This window comes from Ursus maritimus, unplaced genomic scaffold (assembly GCF_017311325.1).
Source record: "Ursus maritimus isolate PB19 unplaced genomic scaffold, ASM1731132v1 scaffold_33, whole genome shotgun sequence".
NCBI classification, from domain to species: Eukaryota; Metazoa; Chordata; class Mammalia; order Carnivora; family Ursidae; genus Ursus; species Ursus maritimus.
The window spans coordinates 1,996,621-2,010,608 of NW_024425897.1; the positions used below are offsets into that span (position 1 = coordinate 1,996,621).

The 13,988-nt window shown below is 48.4% G+C and overlaps 1 protein-coding gene across 1 annotated transcript in view; it reads right to left on the reverse strand.

The window, feature by feature from the left end:
- PI4KA (phosphatidylinositol 4-kinase alpha) overlaps positions 1-13,988 on the reverse strand; it is a 119,620-nt gene that overhangs the window by 70,087 nt on the left and 35,545 nt on the right. The window contains exons 9-18 of the mRNA XM_040619547.1: positions 12,377-12,442; positions 11,708-11,804; positions 9,790-9,981; positions 9,164-9,264; positions 8,388-8,517; positions 7,233-7,365; positions 5,661-5,756; positions 5,120-5,303; positions 4,568-4,671; positions 2,199-2,367 (exon numbers count right to left, since the gene is read on the reverse strand). Of these exons, the coding sequence (XP_040475481.1) occupies positions 2,199-2,367; positions 4,568-4,671; positions 5,120-5,303; positions 5,661-5,756; positions 7,233-7,365; positions 8,388-8,517; positions 9,164-9,264; positions 9,790-9,981; positions 11,708-11,804; positions 12,377-12,442 (1,272 nt within the window). The remainder of the gene's footprint in view (positions 1-2,198; positions 2,368-4,567; positions 4,672-5,119; positions 5,304-5,660; positions 5,757-7,232; positions 7,366-8,387; positions 8,518-9,163; positions 9,265-9,789; positions 9,982-11,707; positions 11,805-12,376; positions 12,443-13,988) is intronic.

Sequence of the window (13,988 nt, forward strand, 5' to 3'; positions counted from 1 at the left end):
CCCAACCGCTGTGCCACCCAGGCGCCCCCTAAACATATATTCTTTTCAAGTTATGGAAAATTGGGGGGGTTACATAAAAAATAACTATTAAAAGGTAGGTTCCCTGGTTGGACACACAAATAAGGCTATTAACTACAGTACACACTGATGAGCCTAAGTTCTGGAAGCACTCACCTAAGCACATTCAATTTATTTTTATATTAACAGTAGCAGCTAAGCACATGAGCACCCACTGTGTGCCAGGCAGTTCCAAGCGTTTCATGTGCAATAACTAAATCTTTGGGGGAGAAAACAGGGTTTGAGTAGCTTGCAAAGCCCAAGGCTGCTCTCAGCAGTGGGGGCAGAATCTCAAGCCCTGCCATCTCCTCTCTGGAAACTAAGGGCCTCCCAGATATGCGATGACTGGGAAGAATTGTCCTTTCTTTCTCTCTTTTTTAAGATTTTATTAATTTATTTGAGAGAGAGTAGGCTCACAAGCAGGAGGAGCGACAGGCAGAGGGAGAAGCAGGCTCCCCACTGAGCAAGGAGCCCGATGCGGGACTCGATCCCAGGACCCTGGGATCATGACCCGAGCTGAAGGCAGATGCTTAACTGACTGAGCCACCCAGGCATCCCAAGAATTGTCAGTTAATCTATAATCATAGCTCTTTGTCTTCAACCGGGCACATGTTGGCCAACCCCCTCTCACCGATCCTGCAAGCCCCCCTTATTCCCTAGGGCCCCATCTTATGGGGAAAGCACAGAGTAAACACTGGGCTAGTCCCCTGCATGACCCCAAATAAGGACCCCAAATATTCTGCAAAGAACAGGATTCACAGCTCTGCACCTGGAAGATAAAAAAGGGACCCCTGCACTGTCGGGCCACAATCCACACCCCCAGCCCGTGAATGAAGCATTATACCCTGAGTCTTGGGAATGTAAACTTGTAGCGAGAGCACACAGAGGGGAGCAGCCCTTGGGTCCGGGGGCGTCCTTCTGAGCCCTGAGGTACAATTTCCAGGGAAGGCCAGGAGAACGACTTCTGAAACACCCCTCAGACACCTCACAGCCTCTGCTTTCTCAGCTGCCGAGTGCCTCCCTGCATCTCTGAGCAGCCCTCTCTTCCTGACGCCCAGGACCCCACAGGACCCAAGAGATGACTCTGTCTCTTGTGTATCAGGATGGCCTAGCTGTGCACCATCCCAGGAGACTTCAGAAATCACCCATATCACTGTCGACAGGTCGAGCAGAGCAAGGCTGAATTAGAGCGAAGGCTCTTAGAACCCCTTTTCACACCAGCTACTCCCCCTTAGCCAAGATTTTCACACAGAGGACTCCTTTTCACTCAGTTCTCAACTTAGCTGTCACATCCTCAGGTCTTCACACAGTCTGATCTAAACCGCTCCTCTCCACACTGCCCTGTTACGGTTTTGCTATGTGGAGGAGCAGGCCCCTTGTCTGCCTGTTCACTTCCGTAACCCCAGCACCAAGAACAAGGGCCAAGAAACTGTGGCCGTGGCCAAATCTGCCCCACCACCTGCTCTTGGAAAGTTTTATGGGGGCACACCCACCCATTCTTTAACTGCCTTTGTGCTACCAGGACAGAGCTGAGTAGTTGCAACAGAGACTCTGTGGCCCACAGAGCCTAAAACAAGTATAATCTGGCCCTTTACACAGAAGGTGAGCTGACCCCTGACTAGGCACATAGTAGGTAAACAGTAACTGTCTGGGGAGGGGAGGTGGGAGGAAAAGACAAAGGAAGATGAAGCTGGAGACTCTGGTAGAGAGACTGGCACCAACATGACATGTCAAAGGGGAAATGATGGCGTAGCGGGCTTAACCTGCCTCAGCCTCCCCAGTCTGTCTCTTTGGGAGCTCGAGACCTGTCATTTTGTCTGTCCCCATGGACCTATCTCCCTGGATGGCCCAGATTAGGTCAGATCTGGCCCTTCTCATGAAGTCACTGATGAAAGACTCCGCCCCCTGGCTTCATGATGGCCGAGAGAAGGAAGGGAGGGGTCTGGGAGAATCCACACTAGGCTGCTGTCACTTACCACCCTGGGTCAGGGGAGGTAGCTACCACAAGCCAGACATGGTCCTATAAGAAAGCCTACAAGAAAGCCACCCTCTCCGAACCCCTGCCAGCACCCCTGAGAAAGAACCCTTGTTCTTGCTGTTTACCAGATGCCCCAGGGTGACCGCCCTCCTTCCCTCCCTACCTTCAGGGCGGGTCCCTTCTCGCTGGCCCGCTCGCTGGCCCGCTTTCCCTCCAGCCCCAGCTGCACAAACAGCTCCAGCAGGTTCATGAGCAGCTCGTCCACAAGGTGCTCATCCTGGATGTTTGCTGCGATGTTGGCCAGGGCATTGATCACCGCCAGGGAGCAGTGCCTGGTGGGGAGAGAAATGACAGCTGCCACAACCCGGGGCCCGGATTGCAAGGGTGAAGCTGATTGACTCCTGCTTCACCATACCCCTCAGTGCTTGTGAACGAAGGAGCCCTCCAGAGGGGATGAACATCTCTGTGAACACCAGCCGCTAAAGGACAGTTAGCTGCTATAGAAATGGCTTTAAACTCTCCTGACATGCATTAAGGACCTCAGGGAACTGTTTAGGTTCCAGGAATCGTTACACTTACGGAACTTGGGAAGATCTTAGGACACTTCTCTTTGAGTGTTGAAAGCCTACTGCGTAGCCAAATTCCTGGCTGGACCCTGCTTTCCTCTCAAATTATAGATAACTTTAATTCACTATTTCTGCCCATAAAACTTTCCTCTGATGATCAGCTTCTTCCCCATACTGCCTCCACCACGAGGCTGATGTTAGTATTAACTCACATCAGACACTCAGGAAGCACTCAGTGGCCCTGGGACAACCTGAATCAGGACAGTGCTGGCCCCGGGTAAACCCTGGATACAAAGTGGACAATGCCCCCCCAGACAGACACAGCAAACCAGCAAGGCTGGTCAGGCTTCTGCGGGTGCTGGGGGCAGCCAGAGCTTGCCACTTCTATGCTGCATAACCTCAGGAGAGCGGCTCATCTTGGAGCCTGTTTCCTCCTGAATAAAACAAGAATAATATAATTCCCTCCTCACAGGGTGTAGGACAAATGAAACACTCCATGTGAAGCACTGAGCACATCATTTGGCCCCTAGAAATCTCCCAGCAAAAAGCACGTCCTTCACAAGACACGTGAAATCCTGGGAGGTAAGAGCAAATGAACGGCAGTAAAAGCTTCCCCTGGTGAGGAAGAGGACAAACCACTTCTGGAAGCAGACAAAAGGCTTTATGGAAGAGTGAAGTGGAGTCAGAAGTTGAAGAACTGGTAGGCGTGGAGAAGGCCAACGACTGCATAAGCAGCAAGACAGAGGCAAGGGTCAGAAGGAAGACAGCAGGAGCAAAGACAAGAAAGGGAAGGTGTGAGGGCCAAGGAGGTGCACAAGTCACTTCAGGACAAGGAAGCAATGAGGGAAAGAGGAGTTTTGGTCCGTGTGTCAGTTTCTTCACAGAGACCAGGATGGATGGATGGATGGACGAAGAGGAAAGGAGCTTACTGCCTCCCTAAACCAGTCCTCAGGCTGTTCTAGTAGCCTGGGCTCACAATGGAGGCAGTAAGAAGGCAAAGAAATGACAACACCAAGAGCTTACATTTATCAAGAGCTTTCCTGTATATGATCTCAATTACCCACACAACTGGAGAGGGGTGTTCATTTGAAGGATGACGGATGAAGAAACGAAGGCACAGAGACAGTGAGCTTTTTCAAAGGTGACACAGCCACACTCCTACCCACTAAAGTGAGTTGGAGAGAATCTCAGAATGAGCCCTGCACATAAAGGTCAGAAGGAAAGAAAAGAAATGCCAACAAATGGGGCACATCTCTTCCTCCCTGCCCCACTCCTCTGTCCCTCTTTTCCCTTGATCTGTCAAACTCTTGTAAGATCCTCCATATGTGGAAAAACATGCCCCTGCCCTCCAGGCATTCACAGTAAGGGCAAGGAACAGGCAAGGAAGCATATCTTAGTCTGCCAGGAAAACTGGCCAGACTTTACACAAATATCAAACATTTGTAGATGTAAAATGCCCATTCCCTTTGACCCTCCAAATCCCACCTCTCTGAATCTGTCCTGAGAAAAGCATCACAGACACTCACAGATACACAGCTATTAGATTGTTCAATGTAGCACTTACCAGCAGGGAAACTGGTAATCTACTTAACCTCCAAACTAGGGACTGGTTAGATCTTGGTGCTGCTCTATGATGGGACACTCTGCAGCCATTAAAGGTGGCACATGGAAGAAGGTTAACGGCATGTTTGACGCACTGTTATACAAAAAAGCCCGTCAGCTGGGAGGACACTTTGAGCCTGTCTAGAGTCAGGGAGGGTCTGAGGTAATGACACTGAGATGCTCAGCTCCCAGTGGCAGTCACATGGGGGGTCTTCGTCTCCCGCCTGTGCATGTGCTGATTTGTAGCACATAATTCTTTTGTAGGAAAAAAGTTTATTCAAAAGATAAATCCCCAAACCTCACACTTTTAAAGGGAGCTGAAAACTGTCATGACCTAGAGTGACAACGAGGTCTAGAGAATTACCTGTAGCCATGATCCTTGTAATCTTTAGTGGCTGAGTACACGACAGAGCTGGCCTTCACGCTGATCTGTTGGAAGAGATTCCAGACTTCCTGATAAATGTATTGCTGAAAGAGAGTGAGGGACACGGTTACCATGGCACGACTTCTCCATGAAAGCCCCTCCTTAGAACACGGAAAAGGCCCCTCTACCATCATTCAGAGCAAAAGCTTCTGGAACGTATGGACCATTAGGGCCTGAAAGACAATGAAGGGCATCCATTCGTAAAGCTTTCAGCAAACCTCAAAGGCTAAAAAGGAAATGGTTTCAACTTAAATCCTACTACATGTTACTAACATCGGCAAGAAATGAGTTTAAACCTCCTTTTCCCAGTACTTACAGAGCCATCACACTATTCTCTTTTACTTGGGAAAAAAAATCTCCCTGTTCAACGTCAAGACGGTTGTGAGCATTTAACTCATCTGCAGGGTCAATTTAACCTATTTTTGCACTCCTGATAGTCAAAGTAACAAAGCTTGCAGAGGGTAGTGGGTTTCCCGGCAGGTCCTGCCTTACGTTTCCGGTGATAACCAGGCAGCCCAGCTGGTCGATGATGAGCACGTCAAGGGGGGAGGGGGGCTGGCAGAATTTCTGTTGCAGGATCTGCAGAATTGGCTCCATGACCTTTGGGGTGTCCCTCAGAGCCACCGCAATGTGTCCCAAGGCGCGGATGGTGTGGTCAGGAATCAAGTGAGCGTCCCTGTGGGAGGGAGGAACAGAAGCATCCTGGGAACAGTCCTCTCTGAAATGAAACCCAGAAGCTACAGCCTGGACCTCAAGGTTACCACAGTCTTTCAGATGAAGCAGTTCTGACAGTGGCAGCCTGGAATCCTTAATTACCAGAAGAAACACAAAGTCCCTGGCTCTAGGCAGTAAGACACAGATCTTTCTCTGCTCCCAAACAGTGGTCCAGGATCAACATTCTAAGGTGGGTTTTACCTTAAATCGTGGGACAGACCTGATATACACAGAAAGAAGCACAGACATGCGAAATACCAGCCAGCTCCCCCACAGGCCTGCGGAGAACAACTGGCTGCCCCTCGGGAATGGGACATACTTGTCACTCTCCTGGGAGATGTAGAGCCGGTTGGAGAGGCTGGCCAGGAAGGCCTCCACGATCACCGTGTCCACCGTCAAGCCAGCTTTCAGGCACCTGGACCGCGAGGAAACCAACATGGCATTGGGCATCAGAACAAGAGATGAGTGTTTTGTGTTTGCTTTTTGTCTCATTATCAGGTCTACAGAATTTAAAGAACTGCTCTGAGCATTTTTTCCCCAGAAATCTGAATGAAAATCATTACACAGAGTGAATTCAAACAACTGCTGCAGATTTGCCCACTTGATAAATATCTCAGTCAGAAACAATAACTTCATTATCTGACCAGAACAGTCTCCTTCAGAATGTTACACTCACCCTAATTCCAATTTAAAATTTCCAGAACTGTTCCTTAACAAATGTCATAGTAACTGATTCGTGACAAATGGTCCCAAGACAGCTGAGGGAATATTAAATGATACACCAAGGTTTTAATAGTATGGAGAAAAACTTATTTTCTAAGGAAAAGGGGTAATTGTAAAAGCCAGCAAGGACACAAGATCTTTTCAGGCATCTCTCGCTCTCTGCATCTGTTTGGCTCCCAGGCCAAAGTCACAGAAGAGCATGTGTCTGACAGAGAGGGGCTATCATATTCTCTTAATGGGGCTTCTGAGAGTAAGGAGCCAGAATTCAGAGGGAGAGATACATTTTCATATAAATCAGAATGTACGTGGTTTCTGAGCTTGGAGAGCAAGAGTTCACATAGCAGGAGCCTGGGAAGCAAGGACACTCAATCATATAAAACCTGTCTCTTATACTAAAAATTACAAGGAAAAAAACCAGGAAACATGACAATGTGTTGTTACTCTGGATAGTAGGGTAATGGATTAACTCTTTTCTTTCTACTTTTTTCTACATTCCATAAATTTTCTCTCCCATTATTAAATTACATTTATGATCAGGAAAAGAAAAATAAGCTTTATTTAAAAAAAATAGGAGCACCTGGGTGGCTCAGTAGGTTAAGCGTCTGCCTTTGGCTCAGGTCATGATCCCAGGGGTCCTGGGATCGAGCCCCACATCAGGCTCCCTGCTCGACAGGGAGGATGCTTCTCCCTCTCCCTCTGCCCCTTCTTCCCACATACTCCCCCAGCTGGTGCTCTCTCTCAACATAAATAAATAAAATCTTATAAAAAAAAAAAAGTGGGGTGCCTGAGTGGCACAGTTGGTTAAGCATCTGACTCTTGATTTCGGATTGGGTCGTGATCTCAGGGTTATGAGATCAAGCCCCACATCGAGGCCCACATCAGGCTCTGCACTGAGTGCGGAGTCTGCTTGAGACTCTCTCCCCTTCCTCTGCCCCTCCCTCCTGCGCATGCATGCATGTGTGCTCTCGCTCTCTCTCAAATAAATGGATAAATCTTTTAAAAAATCATTAAAAAAAAGTAATAATCCCTCTTTTAAAATCAGGTGTAGGTTTACAATAATCCAAAACAAGCTTTAAAAAATTATGAACATTTCTCATTTTTTAGTAATTTTATCTGAAACCTGTTTCCTCCCTCCCCAGGTCACCCATCCCTCTGGCCGGTCTCCCACCTGCAGATGTTGTCAATGGCAATGTCCCGGAGCTGCTCATACATGGAGGGTTGGGTCTTCTTTCCCGACATGACATTCAGGGTTGACTCAGAATGCTCATTGGTTACACTGATTTTTATATCATTGCCAGCAACTAAATGTAAAAATTCCATTTGTATCTGGTTAAACCGATCACTTTCCATCCCCTTGTCCGTAATTCAAAACCAAAATAATATGCTGATCATTTTTAGCTTATAAAACAACCCCTCTAAAATGATTTGACCAAACATTTCAGAAACAACAGTAAGAACAGAAAGGATGAAATGAACACGTTTAAACAAAAGGAAAAATATTTAGGTTGCAAAATGATAAATGGGTAACACAGCAATTTCTTAAGAAATGGTTTGAAAGTCCTGATGAACACCCACAGGTACCCAGCCCTGAGGGTGAGGCATGGTCTTGTCCCGGAGGGTTATCTAGCTAATGTGCACAAAAATAGTAAGGGTGGGGGTGAGTGTGAGAGCAGGAGCCTTAGAGCCACAGAGACCCCTCCTTGTCTCGGGGTCCAGGGAAAAGTCTTTCACCTGCTTGGAGGTTGGGTTTCTTCATCTGAAGGGAGAGGATAAAGCACCCACCTTCACGGGACTGACTTGGTGGGATGAGCAATACAACATTAGAGCCCCAGGAGGAAGCAGGTGTTAATGAATGCTAATGGTTACAGGTGGCCAGATTTGCTCTGAGCCCATGTCCTTGTCATAGAAACAGGATAATACACTCACGAGGCAGTGATAGGGACTAGCTGAGATCAAGCAAGGAGAGCTCCTGGCCCAGAGTCTGGGACACGTCGGACTCACGCTTTAGACTGTCTGAGTGACGGAAGGAGCCAAAAACAAAGAGAAAGTGAGACTAGAAGACCCCTCAGCGATGGCGGGAGTATATGTCAGGGGAGGGCAGAGGAAGGAAAGAACTGGAGCCCGGGGAGGTCATGTAGGGAAAGCCATGAGGAAAGGCATAAAGGAGGAATGAGCCCAAAGACAGGGCAGGGCGCACAGGCCAGCCACAACCTCTCAGTCACAAAGCCATGATGGGCTGGCACAAGGGTCATGTGGTCCTTTTCCCAGAGGCACATGGGATTTAGAAGCTGGGGAGGTGGCCTTGGGTACAGCCATCCGTTACCTGTGTGGTATTGACTGTGGCACTTATAGAGCTTCACCAGCACGGGGGACGGGACAACGAGGAAGTCCCGCAGAGACGGTGTCACTGAGTGCACCACCACCGGGAACCTCTCACACAGGCGGCCCAGACCCTGTAACATACCATCAACCCATCACACAATGCGGTTGTAGCCAGCTGAGCAGGCCCAAACAACAGACGCCCAAACTTTCAGATACCCGAGTTGGACCAGAAACTTCCAAGGTCAAAATGTTCAGGGCCACTTTGCTCACGGGGCAGAAAAAGATGGGAAAGGAGCACGGCCTAGAATCTGCTCAGCCTAAAGGGGAGATATATTGCTAAAGTGTGTCCATTTCTTTTGGAAGCAAATTTAGGGGAGAAAGGATACACAATGTGATTTCTGAACAATGGCAGATACGGTTACTGGGATTGGTAACTCAGCAAGGTAAGAGTCTCTGCGAGCAGAGCCAGCACTGCAGACATCAGAAAGTGTCCTCAGTACTTTGCCTGTGGCCTTGGGAATGGCCCAGTAGACACAGGGCAGCCTCTCCACAAAGGAGGACTCAGCTGCACCTGGAAATTACGGCAATCCCTGGCACACTGTCAGCAGCAGCCCCCCACTCATTGATGAACTGTGTCCACAGCAGGCTCTAGTTCAAGTTCCTAAAGACAACAGCTCAGGTTCTGCTGCTGGTACGCCAACCAGAGCCTAAGTGGTACAACAAGAAGACCGCCCTAGTTGATGGGATCGAAGCCTCGCCAGGGTCAGTGAGACTGACCTGCAGACAGCAGATAAGCAAGGGCAAATGAGCAATGATGACTTTGCTGGACGTCTTAGACTGCAGCTTCTCAGAGAGCTTGATGCAAAGATTTTCGGCACCTAAATTCAAAATGAGAGGAGGGTATGGATGATTAGCGAAGGCCAATATTTACAAAATACTTGTTCACCAATTAATCATATAATCAAATGCCCAGGGGCATACTTTTTACAGGCTTTATTAATAATGAATGGGTATACCAGAAAGTATTTACAGGCAGGCAGGCACCCTTAACTGAAACCTCATCTCTGCTCTATTCCTGCTGTTGTGAAAACACCATCCCACGTGGCGTGTGACTGCTTTCTCCTCTCTGCTGGCCCCAAGCTTCTCGTCCCCAGTGCTCTGCACGAGGCAGCCATCCACAGTCTGCCACACACTTCCCATTCTGTCGTTCACCCTAGACAAGCGCCTTTTCCTCCGGCATGAAGCTCCCACTTCTCCACATAAAAGCCTAAAGAACCATCAAGAAGCAATGGAGAGGACACACAGGTCCTGTGGCCTTGGCCATCACCTCCTCCTATGTCCAGTTTCCTCAACCTCAGGACAGGATACCAGACATCCGGGGCACGGCAGGGGCCGATGCTCACCCTGCTCGTCCTTCACGGCCCACACCATGAGGTCCACACAGGCAGCGTTTGCCTGGCAGCGCAGCTTGAGGGGGCTCAGCTCATTGTGGATCCGGTCTGCATCATGCAGAATCTTCTGAAGCTCCCCCTGGCTCGTGTTGAACTGCTCCAGCACAAAATCATGGATCTCCTTCACAAATGAGGTTGGGAGGTCTGCGGGAAAGAGAGCAGGCATTGCAGGTGGAAACAAACCACGGAAATTCAGGCAGTAGCTCTATGGTCTCTCCCACTCTAACAGAAACCCAAGAAGAGTAGGTTTGCTGTTGGCTCCTTTGGTTGTAAGAGTGCCTGCTGCAGGGGCGCCTGGGTGGCTCAGTCCATTAAGCATCCGACTCGATCTCAGCTCAGGTCATGATCTCAGGGTCATGAGATCAAGCCCCGGCTTAAGATTCTCTCTCTCCTCTCCCCCGCCCCTCCACCACTTGCTCTCACACACGCACGTGTGCGCTCTCTCGGAAAGGAAAGGAAAGGAAAGGAATGGAAAAAGGAGAGGAGAGGGGAGGGGAGGGAAGAGAGGGGAGAGGAGGGGAGAAGAGAAGAGGGCCTACTGGGAAGAATTTGGATAGGCCATGCTGGCTGTCAGCACACGTGCTACCAGGCACTCAGAGGAAATGACAATTTCCCAGGGAGGTGAGAGCCATGCTGTGTTTTAAGCAGTCAATATACTAAAACCTGAATGTATGAAACACAGAATCGTTGCTGGAACTGGTCCCACGAACAATGAGAAGCACTTTAGTGATTTTTTTTTTTAACGAAAAGGTTGTTGGCTATCAGCTAAGGGGAAAAACTGGTTGTAGCCTAAAGAAGAGAATCCCCTGGCTACAGGGCTGCATCTTTGGGGTGCCCAGAGTTAACAGCTTCTTCAAACTCTCATCTTTGGGGCCTGGAAAAATCAGGAGAATCCCTGCGAAGGGCATAAGACAGAAGAGCCAGGGAAGCCAGCAACATGAGGCTCAGGTGGGGAGAGAAGCCTTGGAGCACCTGAAGGTCAGATTGGGCAGGGGAGTCCCTTCCACCCTTCCTTGTGAACCTAACACTTCTGGGTCCCCAGCAAGACACAGATTCCCAGGAGCTCTTGCAACCGAATTAGGAAAATAGCTAACTAGATTATAGTATATTTACTTGACAGAAAACTACATGGTCATCAAAACTTACGTTGATGGAGAATATTCTGTAACATAAGAAAAGAACGCAGGAAACATGTTTTAAAAATGCACAAAAGGGAAACTAGAAGGAAAGGCTAAATTTGTGTGTGTGCACATGCTAAACTATTAAGATATTGTCTCTGAGTTATAAGATTATAAATACCTCATTTTCTTATTTTTAAAACTTTCTGAAATGTCTGAAATAGACATGTTAAATTGTATACATGATTGGGTGATGAGGACAAGACAACATGGCCATGTCAGAAAAGCCCCTGAGGAAATAAACCTACCGAAGCAGCCATCATTGATGATATCAGGGGTGCAGGATCATGGACAGATTTTTTTTTCCTTATTTGCTTTTTACCCCAAATTTCGGTAATGTGACCATGTTACTCGGGCGTTTTTGTTTTTGTTTTGTTTTTAAGTTTATTTTTTTTTTAAAGATTTTATTTATTTATTTGACAGAGAGAGATACAGCCAGAGAGAGAGGGAACACAAGCAGGGGGAGTGGGAGAGGAAGAAGCAGGCTCCTAGTGGAGGAGCCTGATGTGGGGCTCGATCCCATAATGCCAGGATCACGCCCTGAGCCGAAGGCAGACGCTTAATGACTGCGCCACCCAGGCGCCCCACTCGGGCGTTTTTAAGCAGCCCCGGCAGAAAGGAAGCCCAGACCTATGGCAGTGGCCTGGAACCTGGTGTCACTGCAGTCACACGCAGGCGCAAACCATCCGTACCTTTCATGTAGTACAGAGTGTCACGCAGCATCTTGAACATGGCCACGTAGAGAGGGTCGCTGAATGTGGTGTAGTAGAGATCAGCACTAGGGTTGGCCTGTGAGGGAGCAGAGGCATGTGACCGCACCACGGAAACTCTGTGGACCTCCCTTTGCCTTCTAGGGTGAGGCCCAGCTGAGTGAGTATTATATTCCTGACGTAGCATTAGAGAGATGGAATGACCATTTATCATGATTCGACACTTGCAACACTTGAATTACTCTCCTCTCTCTCTTAAGCATCAGGCAGAGGAAAACAAAAGACTCAGGCTGTCCAGAGATGCCTGTGGGGGGCCGCCACCTACACCCCCCAAACTGGTTTCTCCATATGTTGTTCTAAGGGGAAGAACCAACCTCCTCTCACTGTAAACTCACCATCTTTGGCTGTCTTATAGGAGCTTGAGAAGGAGAAAGACAGCTAAGTGGCCATCAGACCACCGTGAGGTGATCGATTTAAAAGAGGCAGCACAGAGCAAGCTCTCAGCTGGCAGTTGTGTGGCCACTACGGGCGCTAAGCTGAAAACTCACTGACAACCCTGTCACTCCAGCACCCCCCACAAACTCTTCCTGTTCTCTCCATGCACAGGCTCACATCAGGCTGACCTGAGGACGGTGCCCCAAGGGGACGTACCTCTATCACGCTGGCTACAACCGCATCCAAGGATTTGAGAACAGGCTCCTCAACGATCTTCTTCACCTATCAGAGAAAAGACCTCATGAGGCACCTGACGAACACAGTGAGAGACAGGAATGCCAGCTCCTTCTAATAAAGAACAAATCATGTTGTCAGATGAAACCACGTAACAAGCTCATGAGATGAAAAACGAGATAGAAATGATAGGCCAGCAACATACTCACTAGGGCTCCACATCAAACTATAACACACAAAATGTCCATAATTCTGCCGTCCCTCGGAACTTGTCTTCTTGCCCTTGATTGGAATAACACAAAAACGGGAAAGGAACCAACTCCTCCCAAATTTGCTGACATCAGATTTCCATTTCCGGGATGTGAAAGTGGTCAGACTCCAGGCATCACTGACAATTCACCCAAACCTCCTCCCAGACATCAGGGACACCTTCACAGCCAGTCCTCGGCCCTGATGATTCCTCCTCCTGCAGGCCTGGCGCACTGGCTCTTCGGAAGCTGCCTAGGCACTCAGAAGGCAGCACACGTTCGAAACTTCTAACAGAAGCACTTACTTCTACCCGTTCTCTGTACTAGCATTTAGGACAGGAATGAACTGTTCCGGCAACTGCAGAGCCTCTTGATAAAACTGCCTGCCACCCCAACAGTAGTCCCTGAAGAAGCTGACTTTTGAAACGTATACACAATGATAAACAACATGCCAGGAGAAGAAATGAAAAACCGCCTAGAAGAAAAGCTAACCTCAAGAAGTTAAAATATACTGGAAAAGAGAACTGCTTCTATAAAAGAGTATGAAGCGTGCAGCCTTCAGTTGGGACTTCTGACATGATACTAGGAAGTCACCTGACCATCTGAGAAGGCTACCCAGGCCAGCGTTCTGTCTGGCCACTAACTGGCCCACACTAACAGGGGGGAGCAGTTTAGGGAGAGTTTTCCTTCTTGAGGACAACTTCAAAAACATCGTAGGCTATTTAGTAATTCATTGTGGCTCTATCCTCATTAATTACTGCCAATGTTTTAATGTCTTTTCTTTTTCTTTTTTTTTTAAGTTGGCTCTACTCCCAGTATGGAGCCCAACACAGGGCTTGAACTCACAACCCTGAGATCAACACCTGAGCTGAGATCAAGAGTTGGATGCTCAACTGACTGAGCCACCCAGGTGCCCCTGCTTTCATGTCTTCACACATCTTCAGCCTAAAGACGTCTCTTGGAGGGATTTCTGTTCACACTCCACACTGAGACCCTCTCATTCTTTCCAAAGGAGAAAGTCTCATTTTTAGAGTCTGTCCCTGATAACATCTTTATCCTTATCTACCCACTTGAATCTGTCTCAAAGCAACTCGGCTCAATTGTAACAACTTCAGACTCCCCGGAGCAAAGACCCATCTATTTCAGGAGTGAGACAATGGCACCAATGTTTTCTCTGATGTCACCTCAGAGGTCATCCCAAGGTATCCACATATGAAAAATAAAGGTTTTGTGTTGCTCTAAAAATAACAGCCCATGGGAGGGAGTCAGGTGCAATAGGAACTAGGCTTGGGGTCAGATTCCCTGGGCTAAGCCCCAGCCCTGCCCTTTGCCGATGGATCCTTGAC